The following is a 20,078-nucleotide window of genomic DNA, read 5'->3' as shown; positions in this document are numbered from 1 at the left end:
AAAAGGGTCAGCCCGCAATGCCCCCAATTTGCTTTTATTTTTAACGCGCGCTCATCCCTTTTCTCGTCTGTTGTTTCCGCCGTCACCTCTCGCACTCTCCTCGCTCGCTCCACTCTAATCTTCCGCCTTTAATACTGTACAGTATATCCTCTTATTTTTAGCCGTACGCTCTCGGCAGGGCCGGCCCGTGCCAATGCGGCGCCCTCGGCAAGATTCTTCCATGGCGCCGCCCTCTGTTGGCGATTTATACTGTACATACTAACTAACAAACGTCTGCCCAACGAGGTCTTGACAAAATTTCTTCTTCAAGCTCTAAAGGCAGGAGTGATGCAATAAATGAAACAATGAGCCAACTAACCGCGTCTCTGAAGCGGATGTTAAAATGAAACGAAGACTGACCAATCGAGGGTCCTTCTGCATCGGCGCATCACGTCGATCCATATTAACAAACAGGCCAACTTAATCCAGCCACGAAGTGACCATTTTCACTCGTCATTGTCTAAAAAAATCAAATAGAAATGAATAAATCATCCAGACAGTAAATAGAGGCAGCCATTTTGCCACACGGCTTCCGTGTGATGAGGAAATGGAAGTAGTATTGCCACACCTCTGCAACACTCACACCTAAGTTGCCTTCAAGAGCGGCAGTGGACCTGTGTTTCTTATTTGTCTATTTGCTTTTTTCACCGCTCTAAATTGCATAAAAGCGACCGACCAAGTAGGGATGGACCATTAGAATTTGTGATTTGTGGGGGGGGGCGAAATGAATGTGACCATATTTGGACATGTGCGGTTTGGGGTTAGGGTTCGATTTTTGGGAGGCTACTCAGACAGATCTGCCCACCATATTCAAACTGGCCAAAGGGACCAAAATCAAATTTTGAAAAAAAACCAAAAATCAAAGGGTCACTGCTAAGCCAATTTTGAGAAAGTGGTTGCTTCCAACCAAAATGGCGGAATTGGTGGCTGCGGATTTCCTCGCGTGACATTTTTCAGTTGTGCCTCCTCATGACAGACATATGGACCAAATTTCATGAAAATGGCGTGAGAGAAAAAAACAACCGTGTGGATTTGCTCTTCCAAATTCCAATGAAAGCTCCTTTTTCAAACTGATGCCGATCAAGCCGAAAGCTGCTGACGCCTTACCGCGAGATGGCTGATGTGCGACGGAGGCGGTGAGTCACGTAGGCGCGGCCACGCGATGAAGCGTGGAAATGCAGACCAGGAAGAGGAAGAGAAGGAAGCCAGCGGCGCAAACGGAAGACTTCTGCCAGAGCCCGCTGGCACCATTCCAACGTCAGCTGTCGTTTAGCCTCCCGACGCCAGACCGTGACGGCCTGCCGCAGCGACACGCGGCCGCTCCGGTGTCACTCCAAACTTGGCTCGTCACGGGAAGGACGCGCTTGGCCAAAATAGACCAATAGGCCAAACACCGCACGGAAATTGAGCGCGCGGATCAAATAAGCGGATGCCGTTCCCGGCTAACCTTTTCAAGGCTTTCTGACCCATCGTTCCCGAGCCCCGCGACAAAATTGTCTTCCCGATAAGACCGTCTTTGTCACCAGGGGGGAAAAAAAAGAAAAAAAAAAGTTTGATTTCTCGCTGTTGTCTTTGTTGAATAATTAGCAGCCCAACACCAAAACAACCGTTTCTGGCCAAAAGCAAGCTTCTCGCGACGATGACGCCAACATTTGTTGCTTTTCTGGCACCACAAACAATAGAACAACAAAAACCTCATGAGAAAAAGGGCTCTTGATTGATCATTGATTTCTAAATGGCAACCCTCTGGGGTTGCCCTCAAAGACACTTTGATTCAGCACTCTGACATTTTGTGTGCGTGTCCATCATGAGAAGACCCACAAAAACGCCCGCATGAAACTCAACCATGGCCGGAAGTGGCACAGGAACACTTTTCATTCGAAAATTGGCCTGGTCGCATACCTGAAGCCATTTTCACTTAGCGCCGTCACTTTCATGAGTAGACATTTATGCTGTTTTTTGGGGGGGGTTCCAGATGCCCACTTGCGGTGAGAACGTGTGCCTGGGTTCCATCATGATGCCCAACCAGCACGCCCGCAAGCCGGACGAAGTGCGGCCCAAAGAGGAGCTCCTCACCCTGGCCACGGACTTCATCGACCAGTACTACACCTCCATCAAGAGGCAAGACCTGTACACCCTTAGAAGCCCACCAAAAATCTCATTGTAGTGAGTAGGAGACAGAAGGATCACCTTTTAGGACAATCTTAAAGCGGGCGTCAACCCAAACATTGTTTTTTCAAGAATGCGTTCTATGCGGCCCCCCCACCCAAAAAAAAAGTAAAATGTGCGGCCCGACGCCCCCCCCCCCAAAAAAAAAAAAATGTGATCGTCCCAGCACAGATTTTGTCAGATTGAGTGAAATCTTTTTGACAGCCGCATATAGACCGTCTTTTGAAATGGAAAGATCCACCTTCTCAGGGACGGTTTTCATCCTAAATCAGATCCAAAGACATTTTGCAATGTTTGTGACGTCATTGAGGTTGAACAGTGTGAATGCACCACTAATACTGCACTTGTGTGAAAGGAATGTTTTTGTTGAACTTTTTAGGTCCAAGAGCGGTATAAACGAGTAAGTCCACGCCGCTCTCAGTCCACTTTTGTTGACCCTTCCTGCAAATCTTTGGCCTTCTCATCGGATGAAAAAGTTGTACGGGTTTGGGGGGTGATGGCGCCGCCTCTTGACTTGGCATTGGCTTGACATCTTTCAGAAAGGAAAATCATCAGACTTTGAAATCATGCGGGAATTGATTGCCCGCGCCCCCCGCCCCCCAGCCCTCCTTGATTGGAGGAGCGGATTCATTTGCTGAAATCGGTGCGCAGGTTTTGACACAGTCCTTTGCACGCAGGTACAGTTCCAAGGCGCACGCCGACCGGCTGGAGGAGGTGACCAAGGAGATCGAGGCCTCGGGGACGTACCAGCTCAAAGACACGGAGCTCATCTACGGAGCCAAACACGCCTGGAGGAACGCCGCCCGTTGCGTGGGGAGGATCCAGTGGTCCAAACTGCAGGTGGCGCCAATCGATCGGCTTTTGTCTTCCAAATGAGTCGGCGTGCGCCCTTTCAGCTTCCTCAGTGGGGTTGAGGTCAGGGGATGTCAGGCGGCGGCCACACCTTGACTTTCTCTCCCTTCACGCCGACTCGCGACTTCTGACGCAAATTGCTGCTGTCAGGCGGAAGGCGCAGATGTCACTTTCATCTTTTTCAACCAACGAATCCTATCCGTCTCTTCCACTGTCAGTCTTTTCTTTTTTTTTTTTTTTTTTCTAAAATGTAAAGCGCCGAAAATAGCCTCAACAAATCTCTGGGCTTTGTCGGACACTCAAAGTGTCTCCTTCGCCCTTCTGCGGGAGCCGTTCAGACAAAATGTCATCCAAATTGCAAGATGACCGGCATCGTGGATCGGTACTAGGTCTCCATGTGACGAGTACACATAGCTGAAAAACGCAAGTGCTGTAACCAAGTATGTATACTTTGTTTCTGGCCACTACTCTTCAAATGGGACATTTTTTCTTTTTTTTTTTTTTTCCTGTTTCAGGTTTTCGACGCAAGGGACTGCACAACGGCTCATGGAATGTACAACTACATTTGCAACCACATCAAGTACGCCACCAACAAGGGCAACCTCAGGTAAACAAAACAAACAAACCAGAAAAAAAAAAATCCCACAGAATCGTATTTGCATGTGACACTTCATCTCCATTTGACGGCGTCACACTCATTCGCCGATGTGGCCTGACCTTGGGGCGGCGGCGAGTGGCTTTGATAAGCGGCGGCACATCTCCTTTCCACCCTGCAACAAATGGACCGCGAGCTTAGCGTCAGGGATTCCTTGTACCATCTGCTCCCTGTCGGAGCAGTTTTTCTTATTCATCAGTCTCAATAAGCAACCTCAAAGTAGCGCGAGATTGTGCCAGCGGCCGATGGGTTGGCTGTAAGTGAAGCCTAGTGGTTGCTTGAAGAATGGCTGAGTGCTCGCCGCTAGTCGCGCTTTTCCAACCCCATCATAGAACAGTCTGCTAGCTGAATGCTAACATACAATATGAGACGCCATAAACGGGCAAAGGAATTAGCATAGGTGAAAAAACTTTGCTTTTGTGACATGGCAGGTCGGCCATTACCATTTTCCCACAAAGGACGGACAGCAACCGCGACTTCCGCGTGTGGAACGCTCAGCTCATCCGCTACGCGGGCTACAAGCGGCCCGACGGGAGCGTCCTGGGCGACCCCGCCAATGTGGAATTCACCGAGGTGCGCAACGCTGCTCGCTTGGCAACTATTCAGCCCTTCCTTTCACCACAATCAATTTTTCCTTCCAACCTCAGTTTTTCGGGGGAAACGCTTGATGGTGACCGATTTAAGACTTTTTTTTCTTTTTCTGGCAGAATCCGTTCTTATTTTATTCATATTGTCTTATTATTGAAGCAACAAAACCCAACAGCCAAACAATCATGACATTGAAAATGAACTCTGGAAGCTCATGTATGAATCCACGAACAAAAGCAGAGGACATTTTCGCTATAAATGTAGTTGGTTAGTTTTATAAAGTGTAGTTTCAGTTAGTTTGTGTTTTTGTTTTTTAAAGCACCCTTTAGTTGTTTGTCTATGGAAATGTTTGTTCAATTTGACCGAGTTGAGTTCTCGTGAAAAAGTTCTTGTTTTCGTGAATTCTAATACGTTTGGTGGTGGTCTTGTTTTTTTTTTTTGTTTTTTTTTTCCCCTTCTCGCGGGTCAGATTTGCATGCAGCTGGGTTGGAAGGCGCCCAAGGGTCGCTTCGACGTGTTGCCCCTCCTGCTGCAGGCCAACGGCAACGACCCCGAACTCTTTGAAATCCCTGAAGACCTGGTCCTGGAAGTGCCCATCACGCACCCCAAGTGAGTCGCACCACAAACAATTGCCCCCCCCCCCCCAAAAAAAAAACCCCCCACCGTGTTTGGTGGCTACTGTATGCTGCTTTCTCTCCAGACTTTTCATTCATTCCCATGATACAATGACTTTTTTTTTTTTCTCCTCTACATTCCGTTGAATTAGTTTTGTACCATTAGCATTAATAACGAGGGGCGGGCATCGTCAAATGCCGCACCACGGTTTGAGTCCGTGTCGGGTGAACCGCCAGTGGCTCGCTGCCGTTTTTGTTCCTCATACGTCCGGTCCTCGACATCCCCTCTCCAGCCTGTTGCGGATGGAACGGCAACACACCTGATTCAAATGATCCAGATGGTTGGCAGGCCTTTGCAAAGCTTGCTGATGAGCTGATGGCATAGGGATACGCCTCCAACGGGCCGGATCGGGGCTCTTGAGGGCCGCACCCTGGCACCCCTGTGTTAGACTGCGCCGATGGCTGCTTTGATTAGCGCGGCGCCGCTTGTTGTGATCATGTGACCCGTATCCAGCCAGTCAAACTGTTGATCCTAAAAGATTTCAGGCACTGGTGACATGGTGTAGCTTTTTCAAACGTTGACACGGCAAACATTTATTCTTATTATTTTTTTGGAAGGACGGACCAGAATTTTCTTGATTTTTTTTTTTTTTTCCCATTTCTGGAAGCCAGCGCAAAACTTTTGTCTCATATGTTGCAAGATGATGACGGGAATGTTAAGCGGCACTTTGAAGCAAAAGGGATCCTCCAGCCAAACGCCCGCTCCAATCGCAGCCCACGAAACTCATGACATGTATTCTTGTTCGGGTTAGTTTGGGGATCCCCCCCCCCATCCGAACCAAATGATGCAATTTGCAAAACCAGAAATTAATTTTATGAAAAGGAAATGTGGCATTTTGATTTAATTTGACTGGTCGGTTATGCAAATGGGAACATTTTTACATTTGGACCTTTGCAACCGGAGCCCTCCGAATTTTAATTGAAGAGCTTGAACTTGGACTTGATGACAATGATTGAGGTGTCGCACGCGCGCATGTGTGTGATCCAGTGTGCTGTGTCCTTGTAGTTTGAATCTCTGGAGCATTGTCAATTGGCTCTGTTTGTTTGGCTTTTGCGAGACGTGTCGGTTGGCATGTATGAGCGGGGCTTCATGGCATCGGCTACGCGACATTTCTGACCGGATTAGTCGGAGTCGTCCCAAATTGTCCAACCGCAGCCAATTGTAATTCAGACAGTAGCAGTTTGGCCGCTGGCCGTCAGTCCCCCAGCGGGGTATAAAAGAGGGCGTCCGGGGAGGCCAAGACGTGGCATTATTTGCACTAATGCTTGTTTTGGCCTCCCCTTTGCCGCTCGGCGAACTGGTTTTTACCGGACTAATGGAGGACGCCGCTAGGGGTCGTCCATTAAAGCTGATTGTCCGTTAAATTGAAGCACTTTTTTTGCGGCCCAAAAACACCCAGTGCGCTGCAGATGACTGTGACGAGTTTGAAAATGACGAGTTTTGATTTCGCCTTCAAAGGTGACCGCGACGGCCGCGAAAGCGACGCGGCCGTTGCGCCGCACGTTAGTCAAAGCTGCCTCCTCGGAGGCGCCGGGGGGTGGGGGGTTGGGGGGGGGGTTCCGAGCGCTCGGCTGCCAAGCCGGCGACATGACGGCGGGCGGCGCCAGCGGCAAATCCGAGCGGGAACGGCTGGCACGGCGCGCGAGTCTGCCAACAGGCCAATGTTGAAGAGACGGGCGGGCCTTTCCACCCAAGTAAGGAGCGGCTGTTGGGGGAACGGCCCGACAAGTCTCTTGGAGTTCCAGACGCCAGTGTTGTAAGCCTGCCCGCGGACCACTCTTTGTCTCGAGACCCCATTTTGAAGATCTCGGTCCCGTCTCATCCCCCCAAAGTCTCGGTCCTGTTTCGGTCTTGGACTGGCTGGATTTTCTTTCTTGCTGAGGGGGGGGGGGGGGGGGGGGTCGAGAGCAGCACGGATCTGCTATTCCTTAAGCACGTAAGAAGCAGCACTCGGATGAACAACAAATAGTGTAGCTAAAATTCACGCGTTACTAAGCCCGCGATGACTGCAACCTTTGCAACGTGTGACTGAGGGCGTTTGGCAGAGGGGGGCCTTATTATCCGACCCCTCCGTACAAATATAGGTCAACAATCACTGCTGTTTCATGTTTCTTAGACGCAATCAAGTTGGAGCCGTTTTTTCAGTGATTTTATCGATTCATGAGACTTTGCATGTTATGCCTTAACGACATTTGCAGACCCTCTTTTACCCTGATGTCTGAAAAAAATACAGCAAGAGGTTGAAATAAAATGAGTTAAAAGAGTTCTGGAGCCGGTTTGTGGCCGTCAAATGTATTTGAAAGAAAAGGCCAAAAGAGAGAATGCTCTTGACGCCTTTTTCAAATGGATTCTTACGCTCGCGGTTGCGCGGCGGTCTCGGCCCGACTCGTCCTCGACTCGTAAAGTCTCGGTCTTGTCGAGGCCTCGCACTTGCCCCGCCCGCACGTCCTGCCTTGATCCCTGATACCAAGCGTGGCACGTCCTGAGCACGCGACGACTAGTCTGCCGATTGCGTCCGTGAAATCTGGAGCGGGGCTGTCTGTGAAACGGCGCTTTTCCTGCGTTCAGGTACGAGTGGTTCAAGGAGCTGGACCTAAAGTGGTACAGCCTGCCGGCGGTCTCCAACATGCTGCTGGAGATCGGAGGCCTGGAGTTCACCGGCTGCCCCTTCAGCGGCTGGTACATGGGCACCGAGATCGGAGTCCGGGACTTTTGCGACAGCTCCCGTTACAACATCCTGGAGGTAGTCGGCTTTTCTGTTGCTCTTGTCAACGATGCAAGCGCCCGCGGCTGACATTGTGAGCGTCCGCAGGATGTCGCTAAAAGGATGTCGTTGGACACCAGGAAGACGTCCTCCTTGTGGAAAGACCAATCTCTGGTGGAGATTAACATCGCCGTACTCTACAGCTTTCAGGTTCCCCCGCCGTCGTCTTCTCCCCCCCCCCGCTTTCCGTGACGCCGTAGTTAGTTTGGACTGAGCGGGCCGGGCTCGTTCCGAGAGTGACCTTTAGGGGTGTCCCGACACAACCTGCTCGCTCCCGAGATGATGCCCGTGCTGCGGCTTGGATATTGGCCAATACCGAGATTGATCAGCGCCGGTCACGCCGACTTTTATGACTTCTGGCGCAATGATCAATGGCTCCATCGACAACAAATGGATGATCAAATCCACCCGCAACTATTTTGACCGTCGCTCGCTCGTTTGGAGACTTTCTTAGCTTCACTTTGTCGATATATCCTCGGAACTTGAGCCTTTCGCAGGCGGGCGGGCGGGCGGGCGGGAGGGTCCCATGGAGCGTTTTTGTTATTTTTCAGGCCTGTCTTCCCGCTCAGGTGTGCAAAGTGACCATCGTGGACCACCACTCGGCCACCGAGTCGTTCATGAAGCACATGGAGAACGAGTACCGCGTGCGAGGCGGATGCCCGGGCGACTGGGTGTGGATCGTGCCGCCCATGTCGGGCAGCATTACGCCCGTCTTCCACCAGGAGATGCTCAACTACCGCCTCACGCCCTCCTTTGAGTACCAGGTGGGACCCTTCACACCCTACTTGGCAAAGCCCAACGCTGCCGGCTCTTCAAACACAAAGCCAAAAGCCCAGTCAGCAGCCCGCTTTCCACACCCTCCACCTCGTTTGATCCCCAAATTCAGGCTTGCGACCCTTAAGAATCCCAGCTTGCAAGCCTCCGCCTTGTTTAAAAACCTCACTCGAGCCTTTAGACCAGGGGCGGGCGATCGCGGCCCCGGAGGGCCGGCATCCGGCGCGTTTTCCATGCCACCCCGCCGCAAGCCAGCCGATTCAAATGATCGGGATGGTTATCCAGCTTGCGCAGACCTTGCCGGTGAGCTGAGCATTTGAATCGGGTGCGTTGCGGCAGGGAGGGATCCAGGAAAACAGGCAGGGCAGCGGCCCTCGAGGACCGCCATTGCCCCAACGCTTCCGACCCTACTTTGAAGCACTATAAGCCTTGTACAGAAACCTTCGCCTCCAACCCTGAGGAAATAACTTAACGCTTGTTTGAAACCTGAGCCCGGGCTTGAGACCCTACTTCAAAACCCAGGCCTCAAATTGTAACCCTGGCCGGGACCCTACTTTGAAATGCGAACCCTTTCTTGAGACCCTAACTTGAAGGCGTGACCCTGTTTAAAAGCTTAGCCAAAGCTTGAAAGCCAGATTTGATCCCCTCACCCTAGCTCGAAACCCCACCCCTTGTTTGAAACCCTGACCCCGGCTTTGAACCATGACTTGAAATCATGAAAGCCTTGTTCAAAAGCCAACCAAAGCTTTCAACTCGTTTTGAAATCCCTTCCCGAGTTCAAAGCTCGACTCGAAACCTTCACCCTGGTTGAAGCCCGCGACCAAAGCTTTGAAGCCTTATTTGACGCCCTAACCCTGGCTTGAAATCCCGAGACTAGTTTGAAACCCTAACCGCGGCTTCGAGACTAAGACTTTAAGACTAGTTTGAAAGCCTAACCCCGACGGCCAACTCTAACTTGAAACCGTATCTTTCAACTGGCTCAAAACCTGAACTCGAGGCACTTAGTCAGTGTTTGGAGACCTAAGCAAGGCGTCAAGCTCCGACCTGATTAGATGCCCCTGACACCCTAACTTGAAAGCTTCCTTTGAAAGCCCAACCAAGCCCAAGTCTTGTTGAAAGCTCCGAGGCAGGCTTGGGCGGCAAGCCTGGCGCGTCGGCGATCGCGATCGCCGCGGTGCCCTGAAGTCCGTGGCGCAGGTTGTCCTCTAAGGTGCGGCGCCGGCGCCGGCGCCTCTCCCCTTTGCCGCAGGTGGACCCCTGGCACAGTCACGTGTGGAAAGGAGTCAACGGGACGCCCACCAAGAAGAGAGCCATCGGCTTCAAGAAACTGGCCAAGTGAGTGCTCGCCCGGCCCAAAGCGCAAACGGGCGGCCGAGCTGGTACGAGCGCACTTTCGCGGGCGAATTTCACACATTGACCCGCCGAGCATTCCGCGGTCGCTGCGGGGAAGAAGAAAAACGTCCACACGTAGCGCGACGGGTTTCTGTGACCGCACTCACGATTAGTCCCGATTGCAGATCTCGCCCACGCGGTCGCACGCGCGTCTACAAGTCACGCAGTGAGCGCGGTGCTGCCAGTGGACAAAGTCGGCGGCGTCATTTGAGACGCGTAAAGTCAATTTGGTTGGACGCTCGCGTCGCGGCCGACGTCAATCTCTTTTTGCGTCCGAAGAGATGCGTTTGAAAAGGCCGTTCCCCAAAAGTGCGGCCGTCGGGAGCCCTTTGCTTCCCCGGCGCCTTCAGCGTTTGCTTTTTGTGTCGGCAGGGCGGTGAAGTTCTCGGCCAAGCTGATGGGCGCGGCCATGGCCAAGCGGGTCAAGGCCACCATCCTGTTTGCCACCGAGACGGGCAAGTCTCAGGACTACGCCAAGACGCTGTGCGAAATCTTCAAGCACGCTTTTGATGCAAAGGTACGCGCTTGCCTGCCTGCCTGCCTGCGCCGGCCGGCCCAAAAGCTCACTTGTGGCGCGGTGCGCTTTGCCTCCGGGTTTCTTTTCCTCGACGCTAACAAAGGGGAGCTGGGGAGGAAGGCGGACGCGTGGGCGGGCGCGCCAGCGTGGCGCGCGCAGCGCAAAGCGCCCGCGGCGCCTTCGGCATCGTGCCCGTTCGCTCTTCAAGCGGCGGCGGCGGCGGCCGTGCCGTGACAAAAAAGTCGCCGACCTCCTGTGGTTTTCAACCTGCGTTTCCACGTCACTTCTGTTGACGGCTGGGCGCGCGGCATAACAGCCAAACGCCGATGCCCCGTGTTTGCTTTGAGCTCTGGCCTCCGCGACCGAGTCTGCGGACCTCTCAGAGCTCTGCCGGCTTTATGTTCCGTCAGCATTTCTGCAGAGTGTCCGCAGCGCCGAGAGCCATTCGGTCATTTCTAGTCGCAGGAGCAGAGCTTTGGCGTTCCTCGTCCGGCTGCCAGGGAAAGGCCCGACCGAGGCCTTCATTTGATGCCAGTCTTTTTTTCGGCCCGTCTATGGCATTTCCCATTATGCGTCAGCGCTAAGATAGCAGAGGCATGTCAGGGAAAGTGAGGCACTCATATCTCAGGTTGACGCTCGCTAGTCAAAGCAAGTGTCGTCTGCTTTCCGGAACAAGTCCGACGTGGCGCGTACGCCGCTTGACATTTTTCCGACGTATGGACCCCCCCGCCCGCTTGCAGGTGATGTCCATGGACGACTACGACGTGGTGGACCTGGAGCACGAGACGCTGGTGCTGGTGGTGACCAGCACCTTCGGCAACGGCGACCCGCCTGAGAACGGGGAGGTCGGTTGACCTTTTCACCGTGACCTCACCCGGCTGGCAAAATCGTCCGCGTGTCTTCACGTCACTCGCTCGCTTGTGCTCGTAGAAATTCGGAGCCGCCTTGATGGAGATGCGACACCCGACGTCCAACACAGAAGACCGAAAGTGGGTCGTTGACGCCACCGCGTTTTTTTTTTCTTTTTTTTTTTCTTTTTTTTTTTATTGTGGCAACACCTAAGCGTATTTTTGCGTGCGCGTCTATTTTCTCAGGAGCTACAAAGTTCGCTTCAACAGCGTGTCGTCCTACTCGGACACCAGGAAGTCGTCCAGCGACGAGCCCGAAGCCAAAGTGGACTTTGAGAGCACCGGCCCGCTGGCCAACGTCAGGTACGCCAAAACTTCACCGGCCGCCACCTTCTCTGCATCTTCCTCCTTCTTCTGCTCTCAGCTCGTATAGACTTTGCCAAACTTTGTGGACTCCATGCAGTGGACCCTGCACATTTGTTTTCCAATATTTGATGACATGCATTTTTTTTGGTGTTGTTATTGAAGCTAAACCGAGAAGGCCCCTTGACCGTCCATATCGAAAATTAGCCACTTCCGCACACTCGCATTTTGATCAATTTGCAGCTTTTTTTTATTTTCCTTTGTTTTGTGGGCGGGGTAGGGTCACGGATCAAACCCCTGTTTTCCGTGGCAAGTGGTTATTGGTGCTGTAGCCCTGCTTAATTGAGCATTTTTGGAGTTTAAAAAAAATGCCATTTCTGGATGGACGCCAATGATATGCAGATTTTCGCTCTCTGTGGGCGGGTCCTGTCCACTGCACACAGTGGATCCCCGCATTTGCTTTTTTTCAATGATTTTTACCCCCCCCAAAAAAAAGTAATCATTTACGTTTTTTTTTTTATTTTGACATTTGTCTCAGAGAGCGGTATCCCCGATTCCGTGGAAAATGCTTATTGGTGGTTTGTCACCTCTTATCCAATTTTTGGGGGGTAAAAAAACAAAATATATATATATATATATATATATATATATATATATATATATATATATATATATATATATATCATTTTTATTTTTTTTCAATTTCTTTGTCATTGGCATCAATTTGGAAGTCGCTACTGCCCAATCACTGCAAAGGCATTTTTAGTGTAGGAAGGCAAAATCCCTCTATAGTGTGAAGGGTCGGCAATTCCCAACAGTCTCACTTTTTATACAGTTGTTTTCGTTTTTCAGTCAAAATAAAATATGGGGTGAGAAAAAGTTTGATAAAGCCTGCTTTCAAAAAGGATGAGTGGATGACGAGGCGAAGGGATGGTTGCATGATGAGGATGGATGAAAACATGAAGAGGTGGTTTCCTTCTCCATTTTAAAGGGCCAGTGTGTAGAATTTAGTGGCATCTAGCAGTCAACTAATAGAATGCAAGCACCTCAACTCAAAGTGCGCGCATTTTGAAACGCACGCGCGCCTCAGAGCGAGCCGCGCACGGCGCGAGCCTACCACCCATTTCTTGAGCGGAGGACCAAGCAAAATGTCATCCCAAACGACTTGTGGTATTCCCTCAAGTGACAAAGTAAGCGCGTTGCATTTGTGACACATCCTTTCGTCACCACGCGGAAGAACTACGTTTGCTAACTTTGTCTCCTGCGGGTAGCCATAGCTGGAGAATGGCGGCCAGGCATTACTAGACCTACCATCGTATACTCCAAAAATGCACGTTGATGTGGTAGAAGCTATTTTTTGCCTTATTTCTAAAATGAATGGTGGCTTTAGATTTGGAACAATCAAAAGATTCTACACGCTGTCACTTTAACACTCTTACTTGGCTGATTTGGGGGGGGGCGTAAGGACGGGCATTCATGGGCGGATGAGCGGATGAAGGCTCCGGAAAGGGTGAAGGGCGAACCGAGGACGGGGGGCACGAGGGGTCAGCGGTGGGCGGAAGACCAATCAAATAAGGTCTCGGTGAAGGCCAATTAGTCTTTGATTGATTGGGCGCTTGAGCGGCGGCCGATTGGCACCAGGGCGAGCGATCGACGGCGAGAATTGGCCCGCGTCCGACCGCAACGTGTGCTTGTGAAACGCAGCTGGCGCGCCGCGCCCCACGGCCCGGGACCGCTCGCCGCCGGGGCGGAAAAGCCGCGCCACGAAAGCAAAGACAGCGACCTGGCGCCTGCCAAGAAACAACGAAAACCCCTCAAGTATTGCAAACGCGTCGGCAGGATTTTCGGCCTGTTTTCCTTTGGCTAGGGGAGTGGCGGGGGGCTTTTCCACCGGGCTAACGCTATCCCACTCTGTGTGCGTGTGCGTGCCTTCCTGTATGCGTGTTGTTTGCTGTTTTGCTTGGGCTGTGTGTGTGTGTGTGTGTGTGTCTACGTCTACGTGCGTCTACGTCTACGTGCGTCTACGTCTACGTGTGTCTGACGTCTACGTGCGTGCATTTGTTGCGGACGCGTGTATACGTGCACGTTTTCTTGCTTTCTGTGCTTCCGTGTCCTGTTTGTGTGTTGCGCGTCATTTTGTGTCTGTATGTTTCGATTGCGTGCCCGTGTACGGCTGTTCTGCGTCCCTCCGTGTGCGCACGCTTGTGCGTTTGTGTGCGCGCGTCTTGCAGGTTCTCGGTGTTCGGCCTGGGATCCAGGGCCTACCCGCACTTCTGCGCCTTTGCCCACGCGGTGGACACGCTGTTCGAGGAGCTCGGGGGCGAGCGCATCCTCCGCATGGGGGAGGGCGACGAGCTGTGCGGCCAGGAGGAGTCCTTCCGAACTTGGGCCAAGAAGGTTTTCAAGGTGGCTTTCGCTCCGCATCCAATTCAACAAGCAGAAAAGAGACGCGGGGCCAAGCGGGCCGCCCCCAGGAGGCGCGTGGCTGCGTTGAGCGCAAAGTCGCAAGCCGTCGGCCTCAAAAAGGCAACGTGGGCTCAAATTCCAAGGTTCCTCCTTGACTGCCGTTAATGGCGGGGGCGAGTCAAAGCGCGCTTTGGGCGATCGGCAAAGCTGCTTTGCAGAAAATAACCGTTGTGGCGTGATTCGTGGAAAGGAAAGGTTTTGGGGCCAAGCGGCTCCAAAACGCTGGCCAACAAAGCCTTTTGCAGCGCCAAGGAGATTCCAATGGTTTCATGCGGGTTTCTTCGGACGGTCTCCTGCTTTCCAGACGTTCGATCGGACGCGAGCTCCGGCCAACGCCAGTTTTAGTCACTTCGGCCTGTAGGAACCATTCTCGGGACTCCCAAAATCAAGGTGTAGGGCAAATTCTTCTCTTCCCTCTACTGCGCAGCAAGGAAGATTCTTGCCAACGTGGCTTTGGCTCTATTTTTTCATTTTTGGAACTCCCTCAATACAGCGACAATATCTTTAAAGGGGAAGTCAACCCACAGATATTTAGTGTCCACAATATGTTCTATGCAGGCCCGCCAGTTGAACACGGACGGCATTGTGGCGAGTATTGCCTTTGTGGAAGAGGAGAAAACCCCCCACCCCACCCCCGTTTTTCTCCATCTCAGGGGGCGGCCATTTTGTCACTTTCTGTCGACTGAAAACGACATGGCGGTTGCTCAGGTAAGGACCAGTCACGGCTCACCTCTTTTCTGAAGCTGAGCCGTGGTCGGTCGTTACCTGAGCAGTTGTGATGTCACTTTCAGTCGACAGAAAGTGGCAAAATGGCCGCCCCCTTGAGATGGAGAAAAACGGGGGGTTTAGTGGGCCTGCATGGAACATATTCTTGGGGAAAAATGTTTAGGTTTGACTCCCCCCTTGATATTGCTAACATTGACAAGACAAGTTGCTTCGTGGGGCCGTTGGGTCGGGGAGGAAAAATTGCGTTCCAAACAACCGCCTCCGGTGCTCAAACGAGAAGCGCAGCAAAATTGTTGCGACTCTAGCGGCCTTCTCATCTCATTTGGGGAAAAATGGGGGCCCCTGGAAAGCGAAAGCCGCCTCTTGAACCTTTTTGCCCTCTTCCCCGCCTCAAGGCCGCCTGCGACGTTTTCTGCGTGGGCGACGACGTCAACATCGAGAAAGCCAACGACTCGCTCATCAGCAACCACCGCAGCTGGAAGAAGAACAAGTTCCGCCTGACCTACGCCGCCGAGGCACCGGCTCTCACCGATGGTAAAAACAAAAAGCCGTGCGCCGTCTCTTCTACCGCTTCCCCGCGTTCCAAGCGTGCAGCAACATTTCACACCTGCTGTAGGCCGCCTCGCTACTGACCTCACAAGCGGGCGGCGCTCTAAGTGGCCTAATGCGGCCTTGGTATTTGGCTGCCCTCATTTCCTCCCATTCAAAGAGTGCAGCAACATTTCACACCTGCTGTAGGCCGCCTCGCTACTGACGTCACAAGCGGGCGGCGCTCTAAGTGGGCTAATGCGGCCTTGGTATTTGGCTGCCCTCATTTCCTCCCATTCAAAGAGTGCAGCAACATTTCACACCTGCTGTAGGCCGCCTCGCTACTGACGTCACAAGCGGGCGGCGCTCTAAGTGGGCTAATGCGGCCTTGGTATTTGGCTGCCCTCATTTCCTCCCATTCGAAGAGTGCAGCAACTTTTCACACCTTGTGCCTCCAAGGGAGCCTCACTCCTGACATCATAAGCGTGTGTCGCTTTTGACGGGGTCATAGCGATGTTTTATTTCCCGCGAGGCTGCGCTCATTTTCCCCCATTCCAAGCATGCAGCGAGGTTTCCTGCACGGTAGCCTCGCTCCTGAATGTTTGACACCTTTTGAACGGTTTGTTCCTCGTTGCGGAAATGACAAGCTCGCATAGCTTTTGATGTCGGGCCAAGCAAAACAGGCGGCTATTTTGGTCCAGCGCACCAATATTCGCCATATAAATCATATTTCAGCATTGCAAGCATGCAGCAACATTTCACATCTAATCCTGCAGGGTCATCGTAAGCATATTGCTTGCACGTTGCACTTTGCTGCTTTCCCCGCATTCAAAGCACGCAGCAACCTTTGACAGCTCTTCGCTACCAAAGCGCTAAGCGTGTCGCTGCTGAAGTTGGATGACGCTGAATTAGTTTGTCCACTAGATGGCGCTACTTCCCCCCTGTTCAAAGCATGCGCTGACGTTTGACATTGAACTGCTTGTTGGCGTTTCATGAAATGAGTGTTTCCGATCGTGTCCATAGGAAAAGAGCACAGCGCAAGTGCATGTGAAGGCTGATTTTTTTTTTTTTTTTTTTTAGCCTTGACAAAAGGACAACAATGGGACTCCTTGCTCTTTTGTTTGTTTTCCCCCCAGCACTGTCCACCATCCACAAGAAGACAGTTTACGGGGCCAAAATGCTGGAATCGCAAAACCTCCAAAGTCCCAAATCCAAGTGAGTGTGTCGCTGTCATGACCTTTTCCTGATTTGGGCTCAATTTGAAACGTGACGGAGGTCGCGCGGAGTTCATTTGACGCCTTCGCTGGACGGCAAGCGGCGCCCCGGCGTCGCTCCCTGAAATGGGATCCGAATGAAAGTCTGCGAGCTGAATGCCAACGCGTCATGTGAAATGCGATTGGCGGGCTAAGCTAAAGCTCGCGGGCCTCGTCGCTCCGGCTCGGTGCCGCCTGCCGTCTCGCGACCGGGAAGGTGGCAAGAGGGCGTTCCCGTTTGCCCGTCGGGTGTGAAAGCAAAATCGAGCAATTAGTGGGGCCGCTTGCTTTTGTGCCCGCAGTCGCTCCACCATCTTCGTGCGACTGGACGGCAGCAAGCACGCCAAGCTGAGCTACCACCCCGGCGACCATTTGGGCGTCTTCGCCGGCAACCACGAGGACCTGGTGACCGCTCTCATCCACAAACTGGAGGACGCGCCCGATGTCAATCAGATCGTCAGAGTCGAGTTCCTGGAGGAGAGGAACACCGCGCTAGGTGTCGACCCGTCTGCGTTTGCGTGTGTGCGTGCAAGTGTGTTTTGGGTTCCTGTCGTGTACTATCCGCATGCATGCATGCGTGTGTGTGCGAGCACGTGCAAGTGTAGGTGTTATTTGCGGGTGTCTTGTATGTGGGTGTGTGCCACATATTTTGTGTGTGTGTGTGTGTGTTTTTCACGTGCGTGCGTGTGGACTGCCTGTGCAAGTAGCCAAAGTGACGATTTGGAGTGCCAGCGCCGAGATTTTCCTGACATTCTGTTCTTAATTAATCATCCGCCACATGCTGCTTTCTCCAGCCAGCCATTGTTCATTAACATTGTTACATATTTATTATTGAAATTTCTGACCTTTTGGCACTTGCTCATTTTTCTTGAGGCAAAAAAATAATTGGCCCGTCAGGGAAAAGCATCCTTGCAGCATATTAATGCAGCCGCAGCTTCATCTCCACGTCAACGCACGGAGCCCTTTTTGCTGCTGCTTCCTTCTTTCGGACAGTTCGGCCCCCCGGGCCACTTTGCCTGATCCGCGTGACGTTGGCTAGGCGCGGAGCCACACAAAAAAAAGGCTCAAGAAGCCACGCGCGAGCAGCACAAGTTGTTGCTTTGCGATTTACGCGGCGTGTCTCCCGTTTGCGCTCGGCGCTGCCTGCCTGGCATGTTGTGGCACAACTTGGTACTACACCGAGCCCGCGCAACTGTAAATTGGAGCTGTAAAAAGCCACGACGCAAGTGGGGCAGAAGGTCACTGAAAATGCAACAACTGAAGAAAATGCCCCAAAAACACCGGCCGGCACTTTTGTGCTTCGCCGGAATCACTGGAGGCTCTTAGTAACCGTGGCAACATGCGGACGAGACGTGCCTTCAAGGCCGCAACCCGAGCCGGAAGCCTGTCCGCATCGAGCGGCCTCCTCACATTGGCTCTTTTCCAGACCGGGATGCCGCCTGTCCGCATCGAGCGGCCTCCTCACATTGGCTCTTTTCCAGACCGGGATGCCGCCCGCCCGCGTGAAGCGCGTGGCTCAGCTGACCGCATGAACTCGCTCGCCAGCGTGGCTCAGCTGACCGCATGAACTCGCTCGCCAGCGTGGCCGTTGATTTTGGCCAGCCGGCAGTTGCCCCGCTGCCGACGAATACGTTCATCGCGTACGCAACGGCTGGGCAAGGACGAGGCCTTGGAAGCTGCTCTTCAAAAAATGACGAGAATGAGAATGGGACGATAACGAACACGTTGCCTTCGAAGGTGCCAGGGTGTCGTGAAATTCCAGCTCCTGCATAAAGTGTAACGGCCAGCAGACGCCAGCAGATGGCACTTTTGCATCGCTTTGGATTCGAGAAGAAGATCGACGTTGGGAGGAGAATCTCAGCCGCTCGCGTCGATGGCGACAAACCCGCCGTCGCAAGACTTTAGCCGCCCGACGCTCGACGTTCAGAGGACGGCGGTGCCAAACCAGAATAGCCGATTTTACCACGGCTGCGACGTTCATGCAACAATGGCCACGCGGTCGACGCCGTCGGCCAGTTCCGCTCCGAACGACGACCCCTAAACAAGAGAAAGCCGTCGGCATTCAACTGGAGCCGTGCAGAGTCAGCATCACTTGCGGCGTGTTTCGCAGTTGCGCGTCTGTGATTATTTTGACACCGAAAGCCGCCCGTTTTCAGTCTCCTTTGGGTTGTTTGATGTGTCACAAAAGCCACAAGTAGTCACAAAGGTTACCGATCCGCTTTCCGTTTCTTTCTACAAAAAGACTGAAAACAAGAAAGTTTGTATCTGGCGAAAGAAGACCGTCTGGTCTCTCATAGGCTCAGTGCTTAGCGTGTCACGGAACATCATTTCCTGTGGCTGTTGAAAGACCGTTCGAAATGCTCCAAAGTCGGCCGAGAATTTATTTATTTTTTTGCTTGTGTTGTCAGAATTCAGCAAAAGGTTGATTCATCCATTTGCGCGTCAAAAGAGCACGTCCAGTTTTGCGTCTTTTCACCGATGTCCGAAGAGCATTTTGAAATGATTGCGGCCGGCGCGCAAATGGGCGAGAGCGTTGGCGACAGCGAGCGCCGTGTTGTCGATGTAAATATTGAATGGAAGCGGCCGACCGAGTATGGAAGCGTGCCTTTGACGAGTGCACCATCAATGGTCTGAAGGCCCGCCGCTGTCATAAGCCACTGTGTGTCCTCTCAATGGCTCCGCCTTGGTCAACTGACAGAAGCTTTGTTGACCCGTGGCGCCGTCCGGACGTGCGCGCGGCGGCATGTTGAAAAGTTGCGGGCGGCGGGCGGCGGGCGGCTGGCCTCGTGCGTGCGTGCGTGCGTGCGTGCGTGCGTGCGTGCGTGCGTGCGTGCGTCCCTGCGTCCCTGCGTCCCTGCGTCCCTTAGCACCCTCCGTCTTTGCTGACCCCGGCAGGCGTCATCAGTAACTGGACCAACGACAGCCGCATCCCGCCCTGCACCATCTTCCAGGCCTTCCAGTACTTCCTGGACATCACCACGCCACCCAGCCCCGTCCTTCTGCAGCAGTTCGCCGCCCTGGCCACCAACGACAAGCACAAGAAGAGACTGGAGGTGCTCAGTAAGGTAAATTCCAACGGATAGGCAGCCACTGGCAAAATGCTTTTGGGGGAGGAGGGAATGTTTGTTTTGTTTCACGGCGATGGCCTCCTCGAAACTGCTTGCGAAGGTCTTTGTCACGATCAACAAAGCCCCTCATCTCCAAACGCATGTATGCGTGGTGGCGGTTGGCGATCCCAGAAATGGGCTCGCTGCAGTGCACTGTTTGGGAAATCCCGTCCCCGAGGTCAGTTTCACTTGGCGACGTGAAATTTAGTCGACGCCTGTCTTGAGTAGACCCGCAAAAAAAGGCTCCGGAAGCCTTGCCCGAAGAAACGCAGCAAGTGGACATTTTGCGTCGACGCAGACACTTTGGCTCCGTACCACCTTCCAGAGTCGTTTCACACATCTCAGCCCCCCAAAGCCAGTTT

At 52.8% G+C, this 20,078-nt stretch overlaps 1 protein-coding gene across 6 annotated transcripts in view; it reads left to right on the top strand.

Annotated features, from left to right (window-relative positions):
- The window catches only part of nos1 (nitric oxide synthase 1 (neuronal)), a 51,196-nt gene that overhangs the window by 19,789 nt on the left and 11,329 nt on the right, over positions 1-20,078 (top strand). For 2 of the 6 annotated variants that reach the window (XM_086031887.1, XM_086031892.1), the window contains 20 exons: positions 2,015-2,160; positions 2,588-2,608; positions 2,886-3,048; positions 3,576-3,667; positions 4,147-4,288; positions 4,773-4,912; positions 7,547-7,721; positions 7,791-7,892; positions 8,312-8,506; positions 9,766-9,851; positions 10,281-10,425; positions 11,166-11,270; positions 11,356-11,414; positions 11,520-11,636; positions 13,341-13,454; positions 13,868-14,042; positions 15,224-15,362; positions 16,493-16,571; positions 16,912-17,105; positions 19,505-19,674. In XM_086031887.1, coding sequence (XP_085888013.1) covers positions 2,015-2,160; positions 2,588-2,608; positions 2,886-3,048; positions 3,576-3,667; positions 4,147-4,288; positions 4,773-4,912; positions 7,547-7,721; positions 7,791-7,892; positions 8,312-8,506; positions 9,766-9,851; positions 10,281-10,425; positions 11,166-11,270; positions 11,356-11,414; positions 11,520-11,636; positions 13,341-13,454; positions 13,868-14,042; positions 15,224-15,362; positions 16,493-16,571; positions 16,912-17,105; positions 19,505-19,674 — 2,559 coding nt within the window. Of the gene's footprint in view, positions 1-2,014; positions 2,161-2,587; positions 2,609-2,885; positions 3,049-3,575; positions 3,668-4,146; positions 4,289-4,772; positions 4,913-7,546; positions 7,722-7,790; positions 7,893-8,311; positions 8,507-9,765; positions 9,852-10,280; positions 10,426-11,165; positions 11,271-11,355; positions 11,415-11,519; positions 11,637-13,340; positions 13,455-13,867; positions 14,043-15,223; positions 15,363-16,492; positions 16,572-16,911; positions 17,132-19,504; positions 19,675-20,078 lie in introns of all 6 variants that reach the window. The other 4 variants (XR_015086965.1, XM_086031888.1, XM_086031889.1 and 1 more) reach the window with 4 other exon arrangements.

This window comes from Filicampus tigris, chromosome 5 (genome assembly GCF_054856515.1).
Source record: "Filicampus tigris isolate MCC_2025a chromosome 5, RoL_Ftig_1.0, whole genome shotgun sequence".
NCBI classification, from domain to species: Eukaryota; Metazoa; Chordata; class Actinopteri; order Syngnathiformes; family Syngnathidae; genus Filicampus; species Filicampus tigris.
The sequence above is the reverse complement of the archived record's forward strand: the minus strand, read 5'-3'. Positions and strand labels throughout refer to the sequence as shown.